General features: G+C 45.9%; 1 protein-coding gene across 1 annotated transcript in view; it reads right to left on the bottom strand.

Annotated features, from left to right (window-relative positions):
• Positions 1-473: 473 nt before the first annotated feature.
• Positions 474-15,749, bottom strand: part of Bcat1 (branched chain amino acid transaminase 1) — a 76,218-nt gene continuing 60,942 nt past the window's right edge. The window contains exons 8-11 of the mRNA XM_027430146.2: positions 14,209-14,294; positions 12,032-12,172; positions 9,683-9,757; positions 474-6,548 (exon numbers count right to left, since the gene is read on the bottom strand). Of these exons, the coding sequence (XP_027285947.1) occupies positions 6,507-6,548; positions 9,683-9,757; positions 12,032-12,172; positions 14,209-14,294 (344 nt within the window). The 3' untranslated portion in view covers positions 474-6,506. The remainder of the gene's footprint in view (positions 6,549-9,682; positions 9,758-12,031; positions 12,173-14,208; positions 14,295-15,749) is intronic.

Here is a 15,749-nt window from a genome sequence, read left to right as displayed (position 1 = left end):
CTTCTGCCTTCAGAATAACCCTCTGAAAAGCCCTGACACATTCAAGTTGATGTTTGACAGTGACCATCACAGCTATTGTCTTTCTGTGCAACACTGAAGACAGGAACAAAACGCCGTAGCCAGGGGAGATGGATTGTTTCATTTCCTTATGTGTGCCTGTGTTAGGGGGTGGTGAGAGCATTCTATGGCACACACGGCGAGGTCAAAGGAAAATTTGGGGGAGTCAGTTCTGGGGATCCAATTTAGGTCATCAGGCTGGGTGGCCAGGACCGTTAGTCCCTGAGCCATCTCACCAGCCCATTTTATTTCTTGCTCAGACATTCTCTCTGGTAGTGTGGTTTCAGGTCTCATCCTCATCTTCTCGGTGCTGCCGTGGTCCACAGATGCACTCCATTTACTACAGCCGCTGACCTTGGGACATAATAGAACTTCGCACATGCAACCTTGCCAGTTTCACGACAGGAGGCAAACAATGTTTTTTTTTCAGTTGTTTTATTGGTGGCAGAGAAGTGTGCCAACAGCGAAGACTTTATCTATTGCCAGCAGAATACAACGGCCTTGGGACCTTAACACAAACACAGAGTGCTTGACAAGAGATGGCCATGGTGCAACAAAGCCACTTTCAAGTCCTTAATTGTGCTTCTACAAACCCTTCCAAGAATGAGGTAGGTTCCCTTACCCGGTATCCTCCACATCACATCTTTAAATCCTTTCAAGACCAATTCGGTCTTAGTATCTAGACCGTATTAATTACTTTAGAAAGATGGCATCACCCTGTAGTCCAGGCTATACTAGAACTCAATTCTTAGCTCAGGCTGGCCTAGAACTCACAGAAATCCTCCTGCATCATCTGCCCAAGTCTTTTTGAGACCTGATATTTTAATCTGGGGAAAACTGAAAGAAGCCCTGTATTCCCTGGAAAGGTACCAGAGCCACGGGGACTGAAGAGCTATCTCCATCCCGTTTCCCAACCCTAAGGATGACTTCCAGGCCCTCAAGAAACCAGCTAGAGGGAATAGCAGCATGGTGGCTTATCCGAACTGTAAGGTACATAACTTCCAGATCTGTTGCCAATCACCAAGAAACAGGAGTAGTGGTTACAGGACTTCGAAGGAAGGAAGGAAGGAAGGAAGGAAGTCTGTTCATCGCTGATTATTGGCTTTAGGGCTTCTGCATCTGAAGATGCAATGACAAAGACCAGACACAAGAGAGCTTACACACTGGTGCTTATCCAATTGGACATCAGTAGTAAAGGGTTTCCAACAACAGGACCCCTAGGTCACAAACACAAAGCTCAGTCCTAGCATCAGCTGGAGTGGCCCCCTGGTGACACTAACTGTACTTGGCACAGACCTGGAAGGCGGAAGATTCTGGAGCCTGGCAGAATAAGGAGGCTGCTGCCATGAACAGCATGAAAATAGTTTGCACCCCCAGATAGCCCTTCCCTTTTCTCCTAACCACCTCCATTTGTCCTTCTCTTGTTGTTCTCACTCAGTGACTGCTGCATAGTGTCATCACCACGTGGCAATGACCTGCAGATAGCCAGCACAGTAGACTAACTCTCCAACTCCACAGCGTCCATGAACTCTCAGGATCTCGGTGCATGACTTAACATTGTACCAAGGTATCCAAGCTCCCACATCAAGTCCGTCATGAAAAGGACCCTCCAGGTGGATGGCCTGGAATCTCAAAAGACACCCAGTAGGTTCTAAAGCACACTTTGGTTTCTATGCCTGAATTTTATGCTTTCCTTCTTATACCCCCCCACCCCAGATTTCATTCTGTTGATCAGGCTGGCCTCAAATTCAGAGACGTCCTGAGTGCTGGGATTAAAGGTATGTGTATGTACCAGCACACCCGGCCTGATTTTCATGTTTTTGTCACTGATTAAAGCAAGTATGGCCCAATGGAGTTATTACCCACAAACACTACGACCATCTCCTAAGTTTCAGGACCAACCTCTCCAAAGTGAACAGCCCAGAAGTCTTTACTATGGAACACACGCTTAGAGTTAAAGGTCCTTGATTCTATCCGGGACTTTGAAAGGAGCTTTTCAACAATAATTTAAAGAGAAATAAAATAAAAAAAAAAAACCCTCTTTGTAATGTTTTAAATGGCTTTTGTTTTTATATTCAAATCCTTAAACTGAAACTGGGCCAGGTGTCATTCAACTGAGGCAAGAAAACTGCAATCTAAGGCTGGCTGAGGTTAGAGCCTGCATCAGAAGTGAGATGATGCAGTAAATGAAGACAGGGAGAGCCAGCTCGATGGCAGAGTTCTCGCCTAGAGTGTCAGAGGCCTACGTTCACCCCCAGCACCAAAGTAAACAAGGACCCTCAACTGAAAATCATGGTCATGTAAAAAATCACTCTGACCGGCTGCCCCCTTTTAGAAAGCATCTCAATAGCTTTCCCCACTGAAGGGACCACAGTAGAAATGCTTCTCTGTGGTCATTTTCTTTGCTTTGAGTTTATTGAGAGGTGCAAAGATGCAGACATGGATGGTCTGTTGGATGCACGGACAACACTGCTTCAGAAGAATGCAGATGACAGATGCCCTGGGTGGGTGACATGAGCCTGGTGGAAACCCACCAACCTGAGGATGAAAAGCCCTCAGCTCTAACTTCTCCAAGGAACAGAAAATATTTCCTTACAAAGAATAAGACAAAACATGTCTGTGTGGACAGCTGTGCTCAGAGGTCGCCCCTCCCCCTCCCCCCGCCCCCGTTATCTATAAAGTATCATGTTTATATCTAAAGTTAGTTCCAGTTATCAGCCCACACACTCCATGAGGTAATGTTTCCATGCTATTTATTTTCTATGTGAATTTCCTATCGTATTGCTGGCTGTGTGAGGTGTACATTGTGGGCATGCCTCTGTCCAGTAACACGTAATACAAAAAAAAAAAAAAAATCTGAACCCTTTGCTGCTTTGGGGGCAGAAATATGAAGAGCATAGAAAGAGGAACAAATTCTGCCCTTATCAAAACAAAGTGACAGTTGCTATGATGACGGGTCCATGAAACCACTTCCTGGGCCCATTGCCTGTGACTGCAGCGTTTGCATATTCCTAAGAAACCCACTCAGCAAGGAAGAGTTCCTATACCTTATTTAGGTCAGGACATGAAAGATTGGCGAAGGCCTTGGACTTGATGTGACCAAAAAGTATCTATTGCTCTAAATAGCTTAGAAAGCAACTGCTGTCTTCGGAGAGGCCACTGGCCTTGGTCGCAATTTTGAAGAAAGGACACTGGACTCTGTAGAACACAGAGCTAGGAAGGCAAAGAAAAGAATTTACAGGGGCAGCTTTGTACTTTTAATTCCCTTAAAGCAAACTGAAAGTGGAGCTGACATGAAGTCCTTCTACCCTTTTGCCTAGTCTGTTCTCAAAGCTGTCTCCACAGCCCAGGAACGCTCAGCAGAGGGAGGGTTTCTTGTTCCGATGTGTTATTATCAAGCAACAACTGATACAACAAGGGTTCTATCCCAGAGTGACCGAGGTAGGCTCTCCACCTCTTCACAGAGCTGACGCTGCACCGCCACATAGCTTGTTTCTTTTAAGATTATTTTATGTTTATGTGGGCCTGACAGACTTATCTGTGTACCATGTGCATGCAGCTACCCCCGAAGGCCAGAAGAGGGCATCAAATCCCCTGGAACTGGGGATTTGTGTGCTGCCAGATAGGTACTGTGAACTGAACCCTGGTGGCTGCAAGAGCAGTAAGCTCTCCTAACCAGTGAACCATCACCCTACACCCACCGTAGCATGTTTCTTCCAGCAGGAAAACCACAGCTCCCAAACAGTATTTCTCGGCCACTTCCTCTTGTGCTAGTGAAGCACAGGCTTCCAGAAACCACCCATTTATGTAGTCCCGCCTGCTTCGCTGCAACAGCTCCAAGCACTCCTCAGGACCCGTGGCCTCTGCTTAAGCACCCTTAGTGGAATCTTCGGATTCCAACAACTACATTTCCATCAGCCAACCAGATTAGCCAAGGCTCAGATTCTCTGCCTTTCAAACTCCCAATTGTCACATGTGTTCTCGGGAAAGCTGACAAACCAAGACACTCAAATTAAGCTAACCATCATCTTAGCTACCGGCTGCGTTTAGTTACGTCTACGCCCGCTCACATGTGACTGGCTGAATCTCATTTGATCAACCCGATTAAACAGGAAATAATTGCAGTCGGTTATGCAGATATCAGCAATAGTATTAACTTGTGGACTGCGCCCAGCAGATTAGCCTAACATGTTCTTAATGCTACACTGTCTCTTGCCTTAAATGATCAATTAATGTTGGGATAAGTGAGTCTGGAAGACGGGCTAAGTGCCTGGTTGCTGCGTTACGCCCCTGCAATTAAACAAATAATGCACAAGGAAAAGAGAATTCCAGACGTCCCTTTCATGTCTACGAAAGAAGTCATTTCAAAGGTTGGCTTCCTGTCCTGTTACTTCAGTAAGAACGGCAGGCTGCCCTCTGTATCAGACCTCCAGGGTTTGTTTGTTTGTTTGTTTGTTTGTTTTTAAATGTGTGTCCTGCCTTCCTTTAACAAAGTCTGATGAAAAACTCAACAGGTGTTTATGGAAGAGGTCATGACATATGTTCTCTAATGGTCACACAAGCCACTCTTTATGTAAGAGGTCATGACACATGCTCTCTATCGGTCACACAGGCCACTCTTTATGTAAGAGGTCATGACACATGCTCTCTAACGGTCACACGGGCCACTCTCATTTAGAAATGTAGAGTCTTAAGTGGACTCAGGGCAGACAAGTCATCTCCCTCCTCAGAGGACTCGGTCTGGCCACTCTGGGCTACTTGACAGCTAATACACCTGCAAGTCTCTCCTAGACATAGACTATGAGGTCAAAGGGTGTGGGAAGCCAGAAGCATCTCTTAGGATGCTACCTCATGAACATGTGCAGGACAAGGGTGGGGAGCAGCAGGGCACCCTCACCCAAGACCTATGATCGCCAAGGGAAAGGCCCCCTAAGACCTATTTTTACCATCTCCTTCCACGTTCTCCTTCCCCAATGGAACCAAAGTGCTATGTGTGGTCAAATGTCTTAAGGGATGTCTCTAATGTCTCTGAAGAGACCCAAGTTCCATCAGCAAGATGAAAGCCACTGTGACCAAGAAGCCATGGTACCATGGTTGAGCACCAACTCTCCAAGGGTGAGTGTTTTCTATCAGGACCCAACTTTCTCCTGACAAACTGGGAAATAAAAGAATTTCTCGCTCACAGTTTCCTAAACAAGGAAAACACTGTCTGGAATTATTCTGTTACCCAGCTAGCCAGGTGTTCATTACTGCTCACCCAAGAGAATGGTACACAGTGTAGATTAATATCAAAACCCAGAGTGTATCTCCCTATCTGCCCCTCTCTTTGGCATTCAACACTTAATGTACATTCATGAATTCTGTCCGGGGTGGTCATTTCAGCTCCAAGATAATCTTAAAATATAAGATGATCCTTCTAGTGATGTAGGAGTCCATAGACAAGAGAGACAGCATGAGTAATACTGCTACATGCTGCCGGAGTCAGGCATGACTTCCAAAAGTGTTTCTGCATGGAGAGACAGAAAGTCCACTCCTATGTTCATTTTTATAGTAAACACGTACTGAATACCTACTGTGTGCTGGGCTTTGAGGATACAAAGATCTAGAAGACATAGGACCCCTAGTCTCATAGCAGCACAATGAGCATCCAGTTATAATACTAGGTAAAAAAGACAGTGGGGACAATGAGCTTGAGCCTCACAGATACCCAATTTGAGACTGGGTCAGACCATGACACCGAGAAGGAACAGAGCCCCCTTAGCTTGGACATAAGAACCTGTAAACCCATGGGGGAAAGAAATCCAGGTAACCAGATTTTTGATTAAAAGACAGAAACAAATCAAAGCATGACAGTGCACACCTGCCAATCAGAAGGCTGAGACAGGAGCCTGGGCAGACATTAGAGGTTACCATGACAGCCAGGGCTACCTAGGGAGTCCAACCCCCCCCCCCAAAAAAAAACCCAAACCTCACCAGCAACAATAACCAAAAGCCCTGCTTTGTGTTCTCGAGGATACCCTGAGCTGTCACCAATGGAATGTCCTCAGATCATTCTTCCATATATACAGATGTCTCATTGGCTGGGAACTCTACCTTCTATGAAGGAGCAGACTTTTGGATCTTGTGCAGGACAAGGGGAGGCATTCAACATTACCTTTTCCAGAGAAAGCTACAGTAGAGAAAGCTACAGTAAGCAATCACTACCACGTTTACAGGTGACATTTGGCGTTGACAATCACTACACGGTACAGGTGACATTTGGCATTGGCGATCACTACATGGTGCAGGTGACATTTGGCGTTGGCAATTTCCTGTGGCTCAAGGGAAAACCTCAACTTGGTAACACATGAACACTGCAACTACAATATGCAAAACTACTGACGGGCAGTCGCCGTTCAGGGCAGAGGTCTGTCTTCTGTGGCACACCATCAACACACTGAGTTTTTCCATCACGATAACAAGATTGTCCAGTCGCTCTCCTCCCTTCCATACTATGACAAAAGCAAAGAACACATGTTTCAGTGTGAAACCCTCACAAACCTGAGCAGACACAACTATATAATAGGCTCATTTACTACACCAGAGAGAGGGCTCAGACACTAAGACCACATACTGACTTTCAGAGGACCTGGGTGCCTGCTCACAAATTTCACTAATTCCAGCTCCGTGGGACCCAATGTCCTCTCTAGTCTCCATGTGCACCAGAACTTACAAGTACACATACCTCCACCACCCCATACACACATAGTTAAAAAGGAAAATAAATCAACAACAAAAAAAAAAATCTAGTAAATCAAGTGTGTCAATGCATACTTGTAATTCCAGCACTTGGGAGATGAAGGCAGGAGATCCACAAGAGTTTAAGGCTAGCGTGGGCTCTAGAGACCCTGTCTCAATCAATAAAATGAAAATGGTCTTAGTACGAACCCGTGGCTGTCTTTTCCCAGCCTATAAAACAAGAACTCATTGCTCACAATGCTTTTCGTGATGTATGAGGCCCAGGCTCCAACCGCCCTGAGGCAGGTGTACCAGTGTTAACATCTACCCACGTGAGGGAAACATGAAAGGTGACTTTGGAAAAAGAATGTGACACTTGTGAAGTCAGTGGGCTCTCCTTCAATGGTTCTGGCTTGAAGGCTTTTCCCCAGGGTGTGGTGCTACCGAATGGCAGCAGAACTTTAGGGTGTGCAGCTTGGTCGCCGGGGGCCATTCCCTATCCACTTAGGACCGTGGATCCACCTAAGCTTCAGGGGAGCTTGCCACCTGCCAATCTCAAAGACCAGACCAACACTGAATCTCTAAAACTGTGAGCTAGACAAGCCTTTTCTTTTTACATGGTTCCTAGCCTCGAGTATTTCGTTTTAACGCGGTGAAGCCGATCTTTCCCACATTGTTCAGGACACTTTTCCTGTCTCTTCTCAGAGTATGTGATTTGGTTTCAGAAGATCTATCTTGGCATCTCATCCCCTCTCTCAATGAAGGAACATTACTGGCTGTATTCTCCTACCCTAGACCCTGTGCTCAACCCCAGGGGACATACAGAGAAGTGAAGATCTCCAGCACTAAAACAGCTCTCAGAGGGGACAAATGTATGGCTGATTATAATGGAACTTCATTCAGGGCTTTGGGTGGCTCAAGAGGTGTTTGAAAGGTTCCCACAGGGGTTCAGGTCTACACTGTGAAACCCTGTCTCAAAAACAAACTCAGTGATAAAAAGTTCCTACAGGGGATGAGCACAGGGGTTCAACAGAGACAGGTGGCATCATGGAACAAAGCATTTGGAGACGAGAGACAACCTAAAGAATGGGGGCCAGGATGACTAGGGTCACCAGGGTGACAAGAGCAGACGCATGGCCAGCGTTGCCCAAGTTTACCTTGGCTTCTGTTGAACCCCTGTAGTGCTTTTGCTTGTTGATTATAAAAAGAAGTAAAGGGGGAGGGGAGAAGAAACAAAACAACCTTGTATTGAACTCTCCCCCTGCAGCAGGTATTTATAGGAACCTAGCACCCAGGACCAATGTAATAATCAGTCCAAGGGACAAGTACTTGGCCTAGCACTCGGGAGTACAGATATTAAGTCAGATCTGAGGTTTCAGAAGATTTCCCTGTGGGTCATACTGGCAAGAGCGTTGGTTTCTCTTTCCCTTGTTTTTTGTGGTTGTTACTCTTGTCTTCCATTCTGTGGAACACTTTGTAGGGAAACACCATGTTTCCGTGTAACACCCAAAGAGATCAAATGCCAAACATGATATAACACCATACTTTTTTTTTTTTCCCTCAGTAATTACTAAAATTATTTTCCTGGAAACAGACAAGCTAGTCGCTTGGCTAACAGCACCAATTTGCCATCTTGTAAGAGAGTAATTTGGAGACTTGAGGACACAAGGACAGAATAATTGAGGGGGAAAAGAAGATGAGGTTTTGATGACGGATGGCTTGTCCTGTTGCTTAACAAGCTGGGATACGGAGGGTACCGTGCTTCGCGCCAGACTCTAAGTCACTCTCCAATCTCCAGCGCCCGTGCTCCCCACCTCTGTCTCTGTTCAGAGTGGGTTCTGGGCGGACCTTTGGACTTTTCATTTGTTTTTAAAGATAGGCTCTCTTGTAGCCCAGGCTAGCCTCAAATTTGCAACATAGCTGATGGCCATGAACTTCTGACCCTCTCACCTCCAATCCCCAAGTGTTGAATTGTAGGTCCGCACCCAAAACCCCCGCTGGTTGTATGCAGTGCAACCCAGGGCTTCGTGTGCGTGTGTGTTAGATAGCCCAGGACCTGTCAAGCTACATCCCAGCCCATGTTGGATTCATGAAGTCAAGGGGAAAAGTTCTGGTTTTCTCAAATGTTCTACCCTGTGCATCTTGTTATTATTTCCTTTTTCTAGTGTGGGTGTGTGCATGTGTGTTGTACATGTACACGCATTTCTATGTTTGTAGACACAGGTCCATGTGGATACACACGCGTGGACATGCCTGGGCAGTACCAAGATCAACATTCTTCCGCCTTTTCCTAGAGGTAGGGTCTCTCAGTCAAACCCAGAGCTCACAGAGAGGGTCATCTGACAAACACTTGCTCTGGGGATCCTTGGCTCTCCTTCAAGAGCTAGAATTGCCTCCTGGGTTGCCATGTCCGTCCAGCATTTATATAGGACTCTGGAGACCAGAACACGATGGACAGCAAGCATTTTAATCACCTGTCCTCTCTATGCTTCTTTTCTATTTCAACATTTTCTTTGAAACAGGCCTCACTGTGTATTCCTGGTGGACCTGAACTCCCTATGTAGACCAGACTGGCCTTGAACTCACAGATTGTCCTGCCCATACCTCCCAAGCGATGGGACTCAAGGCATTCTCCACCTCACCAAGCTTCTTATGAACATGAGCCCTAAGGTGGGTTTGCTTGTAGTCTTTTTTTGTGTGTACCTGAGTGTTTTTCTGCATGAATGTATGTGTGCCATGTGTAGGGGGTACCCCAGGCACGCAGAAGAGGGCACTGGCTCTGGAACTGGGCTGTGAGCTAACTGTGGGCGCCGGGAAATGAACCCAGGTCCTCTTCAAGAGCAGTAAATGCTCTTATACTGAGCCCTCTCCCAACTGACCCCCAATGCCAGCTGGTAAAAATGTCTACCTGGATATCAGTCAGCTTGCCCAAGAGGCGGCTTGCCAGCTTCGGGCCATTCTCCATTGTTGGAATGTGCAGCATCTGTAGAAGAAGGGAGAGAGAGAGGGGTCTGAGGGTGTGAAGCACACAGAGTGGTGGCCGGGAGGCACCCAACATACCTATCACACGCGCTACCTCCAACCCCTGAGTCTTCTCTGCTCAGGATTTGAATAAAAACCAATCAGCCAATGACAGGGTGTTCATTTCCTACCAACTCAATCAAGGTCACAAAAGGTTGGACTGCCGTTCTTTGGGATGGTCAAAGGAATTCGGGAGACTAGAAAGGTCCGTAAACATGAAATCTACCCAGGATTCTAAGAATCTACAGGATGAAAAGTCACCCTCTGTTGAACCCTCTGGCAAGAAACCAGAACTCAAAGATATTTTGCAACAAATGAAAAAATGATTTCAAAGGGATAAATTAAAGCAAGTCTCGTCTCCATTCACAAAAGGGGTTTCTGAACCTGTGTCTGGGGCACGGCGTACCTCCAAGGGCTACAACTCCCATGGGAAGGCAAGGTTACATTCATAGCTGGAAGAGATTTCATGCCCTTAGTATGCATCTGAATCGTGCCTGTTCATGCCTTGCTGGCTGGCTGGCTTTTGATGCTTTGATTTTAGTAGATAGCTCATATTCTCAAACACTCTTCTTATTATGCCTTTTAGTATAATAGGATAATTACAAACCCTTTGGGCTCTGAATGTCTCCCAGAAGCATTTAGGAGAAGCATTAAAAATAAGTTAACCTTTGTAAACTTTTTATTCCTGGAGTGGAGTAACAATTGGATTTTAGTTACTAAAGTGCACCAATATCTATGTAGATATTGCCATAAAATACTCAAACTAGCCCCTTACAACCTTTCCCTCCTCTCTTTGCTTTACTCTAACCCTCTCGGGCACACATGCCTCCTTCCCGTGTCTGCCACCATGGACATAAAACCAGATAGTTCATCCACAGTGAAATAATCTGTAATAATAATAGTAACAATCCAATCAGCTGAGATTCTAATGCTGAATTCACAAACCAGAGGAATTTAAATTTAACAAGTCATCTGAAGCAGTTAGTCTTACAGGAAAAACAAGAATACACCTACAGAATAATGCCTACACAGTTATAAACTGCCTATACTCCTATAGAGTAATGTCTACACAGTCCCCAACTGCCCATATACCTACAGAATACTGCCTACACAGTTCCAGACTGCCTATATGCCCATTGAGTAACATTTACACATGTATGGAACGCCTGTAAAGTAACTCTATCTTTATATTAAAGATAGAGGAGACAGACGTGCGTGAGGGTTGGATTTGGCTATAAAAGGGAAAGCCCTCCAACAGGTGAGATAATACATATATGATACAAGTAAAATCCGATCAACGAAGGCTGGAGAGATAGCTCAATGGTTAAGAAAACTGCTGTTCTTGCAGAAGACTCAGGTTTGATTCCCAGCACCCACACAGTGGCTTACAACCAACTGTGATAGCAGTTTCAGGGGCTCCAACGCCCTTTTCTGGCCTCCGTAGACACTGTACGCGCATGGTACACAGACAGACTTGCAGACAAAATACTCATACACGTGAAATAAAGTAAATAAATCTGCTCTTTAAAAATTAGACAAATGTGGTAGAGAGGTAACTATTGTTTTCCTTACAACTAAGTCCTCGAGTTGCTTCAGAAGATCTGAGTAAGCACAGCGTGCCCCACTCTGTACAGTGGTCTACTCAGCGCCGACAGCAGTAATGACAGCGGCAGATGGAAAACGGACAATTCTGACGTGCATTTTGTTGTTATTGCCACTCCACTCCTAATGCAGCATCCTGGAACCAGAACCCTGAAACCCGGTTACCTGCTGTGCAACCTACCTCAGCGGGTGGGCAGAACCAGGTGAACGTGCAAGTCCCTCGGCTCAGGTCCACATTCACCGAGGACAAGGCTGACTGCTTTCATGTCTGAACTCTCACTAAACCACTGGGCAGATGAAGCCCTGTACCAATACAGGCCCAACCAGCTCGCATTTCCCTCTCACATTTTATGATTTCATTAAATTACAGGTAAATGTTTACTTTTTAAAGAATTCCACTCATGCACTTTCTTATCGTGAGTATCCGGCAGAGTGAGGGTCTGCCAAGCACACAAGGTCAGAGGTAAACTAAGCTCCCAGAGTCGCTTCCTCTCCTTCCACTGTGTGGGTCCCAAGAACCAAAACTCAGGTTTGCAGCCTGGATGACAGGTGTCTTCACCACTGTGCCATCTTTCCAACCCCAGGGCAAAAACTAACGTTAGGAATGACTAACATACGAAACGGTTTGTCTTACCTGGCCCTTGTACAGAATATCTGAAACTGGACAGACAACGCAGGCCGTCCCTGAGCCAAACATCTCCTTCACTCTGTTCCCCTCCAGGGCAGTGGTCAGGTCATCCATGGTGAGGTACCTCTCACACACCTTAAACTCACCCTGTTTGCAATATCACAAGTGAAAAAGAGGAGAAAAGGAGAGTCAGTGCTTGTCTTTGCATCTGGCTGAACTTAGATGGTGTCATAATGGTCCTCTGGGAGACGCAGAAAAGGACACCCTGTGTGATTGCCCCAACATGTTGAGTGGGAAGGGACACACTGTGTGATAGCCCTAACATTCTGAGTGGGAAGGGACCCACTGTGTGATTGTCCACTGAATTGAGCAACCTACTTCCAAATGACAGCTTTCACAAATGAAGTCATCAAGAAGTTCCCCATGGGTTCATGGCATGTTTTCACACATGCCCCTTTCACGAGTCACATGTTGTCATGAATAAGGTCTCACACACTGACTTGCTCTAAGCGCTACTTAATGCATTTTCCACATTTTTTATAATAAAGGAGAGTAAGTGATTGCATCATACATCAGTACAAGGACAGCTGCCATTGACCAAGTGCACGCCTCATGCCAACGGCGTCATCATTACTTCATAGCTGAGGACACTTGGCTTCTGGAAGTCGGAGGGGCTTCCTTCAGACCAAACGTCTAGTAAACAGTAGACACTAGACCTGATCTGATTGCCTTCAACAATGGCAAAAATCATAAACTGGGTTCCATAGAGCTGAAATTGTCACTTTCTGTTAGGAGCCAGTATTTTGACTTAATGAGAAATCAAACCAAGGGGTGTGTGATTGTCCAAAATTAAATAAATTACTATACAATTTGTGTTCCAGAAAATCAGCAAACATTACTGAAAACAGTTGAGATCTGTGTTATGGAGAGAAAAATAACCCATCTTGCAAATCAACAGAATCGTCCTCCCTATCTCTGGACGAGTTCCCCTGTCTGGCAAGTAGTGCCGACCCGAGCGCCTCTTGGCATTTTCTGTTTCAGCATAGCTTTAAGATAATCTGCAGTTAAAGAGTCAGGAAAGACCCCTCCATAATCACCTGTTTCCCAAGCTCAGGAATCAGAGGTGTGGGACACCCTCAGACTCACACCTTGTCATCAAACCCTCTACACTTGGTCTATTTGTTTTCTTAACAAAACAGAAATTGCTGAGTTTCGAAAAGCCATGTTTCCAAGTGCAGACATATTTGGGACAGGGCAAGCTGTCTGGAATTAAACCAACGGTTTACAAATGTCATGCCCAGTGTGCCAGCCAATAGGCAGCAGTTGGGTTTTGTCTACTCTGAACATGGTAGGGTGATTTGGCTCATTCCCTCTGCTTCCAGTCTTTTTCAGAGAAACGGCTGGTCTGCTTGGAGATAATGTGTGTGTCTAAACATTGTCTACTAGGACTGTCTGGCCGCAGTGCGCTCAAAGCCTCTTCCCGGTCTCTAGGGACCTTTAGAACATATGAGTCACAAGGGCCAGCCAAGAGCTCATGCCATCCAGCCAGCTCCCTCCACGTCTACCGGACAAACACTCCATCACTTCAAATAACAAACACCGGAATATTCCCGCCTCTTCTGCATGGATTCAAAAGCTTACTGAAAACAATTTTGTATTTGCTTTGAGTGTTTTTAATTTTAAAATAAGCATGTGTAGAAATCTAAGACAATGGGGAGGGGTCAGGCAGTAGAGGGAGAAAGACAAATCAAAATTCCGCTGATATTAATAAGTCAATGAAAATCTGTAGCTCCTATAATGGTCATGGGCACAAAAATGCAGGATGTGTCACCAATGCAAGAAGAAATAACTTACAGTTGAAGTTAAGGGCTGGGTGGAAACACCCAGTGTGGACCAGGTAGGCTAGTAGTAGAAGACACCCTGTACACAGACTGAGGCTAGTTAGAAGCCCTCCTCACTGAGACAGCCTGTTCAGCTGGTTCTCTGTGTGCCCTACAAAAAAAAATACTTACTGGCTGGTTTTGCCAACACAAACCTTCTAGAGAGATCTTCTGCTCAAGGTAAGATTTGAAGATTAGATAACACTGGTGGGAACCACAGGGTATGATATCATTGCAAAGGGGGGCTTGTTTTGATGATTCTGTATTGGGCTTAAGGAGGTTGTCTGGATCAAGGGCACCCACCCACTGTTGTGCCAGCTCTATGATGCTTTGCCTCGTCACTCCTGGGAGAATGATGCCATCTAGCGGAGGTGTCGCCAGCTCTTCCTCTGTTAATTAGAAACAGGCATGTTTGCAAAATTTCACTCATCAGACATGTCACAGCAAGAGCTATTTTTAAAGTCACTTCTCACAATTTGACAAATAGCAAACATTCGGATGATTCATTCCACCGTCCTGAGTCGTTAGGATTCTCAAACCTCTACCCACTTTTCAGCCAGACCCTTACTTTAATATAAGAGCAAGAGAGACAGCTCAGCGGGTAAGAACAGGTTTTGCCCTCGTAAGGACCAGAGTTCGGTTCGCAGCAGCCACAACTGCCTGGAGCTCATCTCCAGGGGACGAAGTCCTGTCCCGGAATCCATGGTCACTGCACGCATATGCACAAACAAATTTTCTTAAATAAGCAAAAACAAAAAGGACCCAGAGAGATGTCTCAGTGGGAAAAGGCATTAGGTCCCAAGTCTCCCCCGAAGACCAAACCCTCTGGAAACCCATAAAGGGAGTCCCTAATCTAATTGTCTTCCACGTATCCTTAAGCAGTGAACAATGAAACTCTTCTTAAGGGTGGGAAACAGAGGCTGGGGTGGCAGCTCAGCACTTAGGAGCAATGGCTATGCTTGTGGGCACCTGACAACTGTCCGTCTGTAACTCTAGTTCCCAGGGTTCCAACACCCACTTCTAGCTGCCAAGGGCAGCTGCACACATGGAAAGCACACACATACACTAAGGAACATGTGCATGTATGCGCACACACACACACACATGAAATAATAAATAAAATCTATTCTCAGAAGTGAGAATTAAGGAACTGTCTTCAAGATGAACATCCACATCAAAATAATTCCTTGTGGATAAAAGCTGGTTGGCTCTTAGCACAACAAACATAACAAACTCAGGATCCATGTCAGTGCCATACCCAGCACTTGTGAGGAGCTCATTACCTCAGAATTGGATGGCCTGAGCAGGGGGATGATCGGTAGCAAGCCCTTATCAGGACCTGAGTTCAGATCCCACCACCCATGTAAATGCTGCATGGGGTGGCTCATACTTTGGTGCTGTAGAGACAGGGACAAGCTTACTGGAAAACACCCTTCCTCAACCTCTGGCCTCTACAAGCAATGCGAGTGCACACACACAACACACACACGCACGCACGCACACACGCACGCATGCAGGTTATTCCTACTGGTGCTGCCTGCACACTGCACACTTCTAGAAGCCTACATCACCTGCCAAGCTACACAGTTGTCGGTTGGCATGAACGATGGAGGTTCAGACTTCCCCTGAACCTGAATGCAGTGTGAGCTCAGGCACCTGCTCTGCAAAAGAAGCAAAGAGAAAATCCAAGCACAATCTCAAGAGATGATGGCTGGTCTACTCCACGAAGACCAAGTAACCCCTCCACCAGGAAGACCAGGCAAAGTGATCCAACTGTAAGCAGTAGGTGGTCCTCCACTATACAAGCCCCTCTTAGAAGTCACTTTGGTGGATCAGAAGGTAGA

This window comes from Cricetulus griseus, chromosome 8, assembly GCF_003668045.3.
Source record: "Cricetulus griseus strain 17A/GY chromosome 8, alternate assembly CriGri-PICRH-1.0, whole genome shotgun sequence".
Lineage (NCBI taxonomy): Eukaryota > Metazoa > Chordata > Mammalia > Rodentia > Cricetidae > Cricetulus > Cricetulus griseus.
The sequence above is the reverse complement of the archived record's forward strand: the minus strand, read 5'-3'. Positions and strand labels throughout refer to the sequence as shown.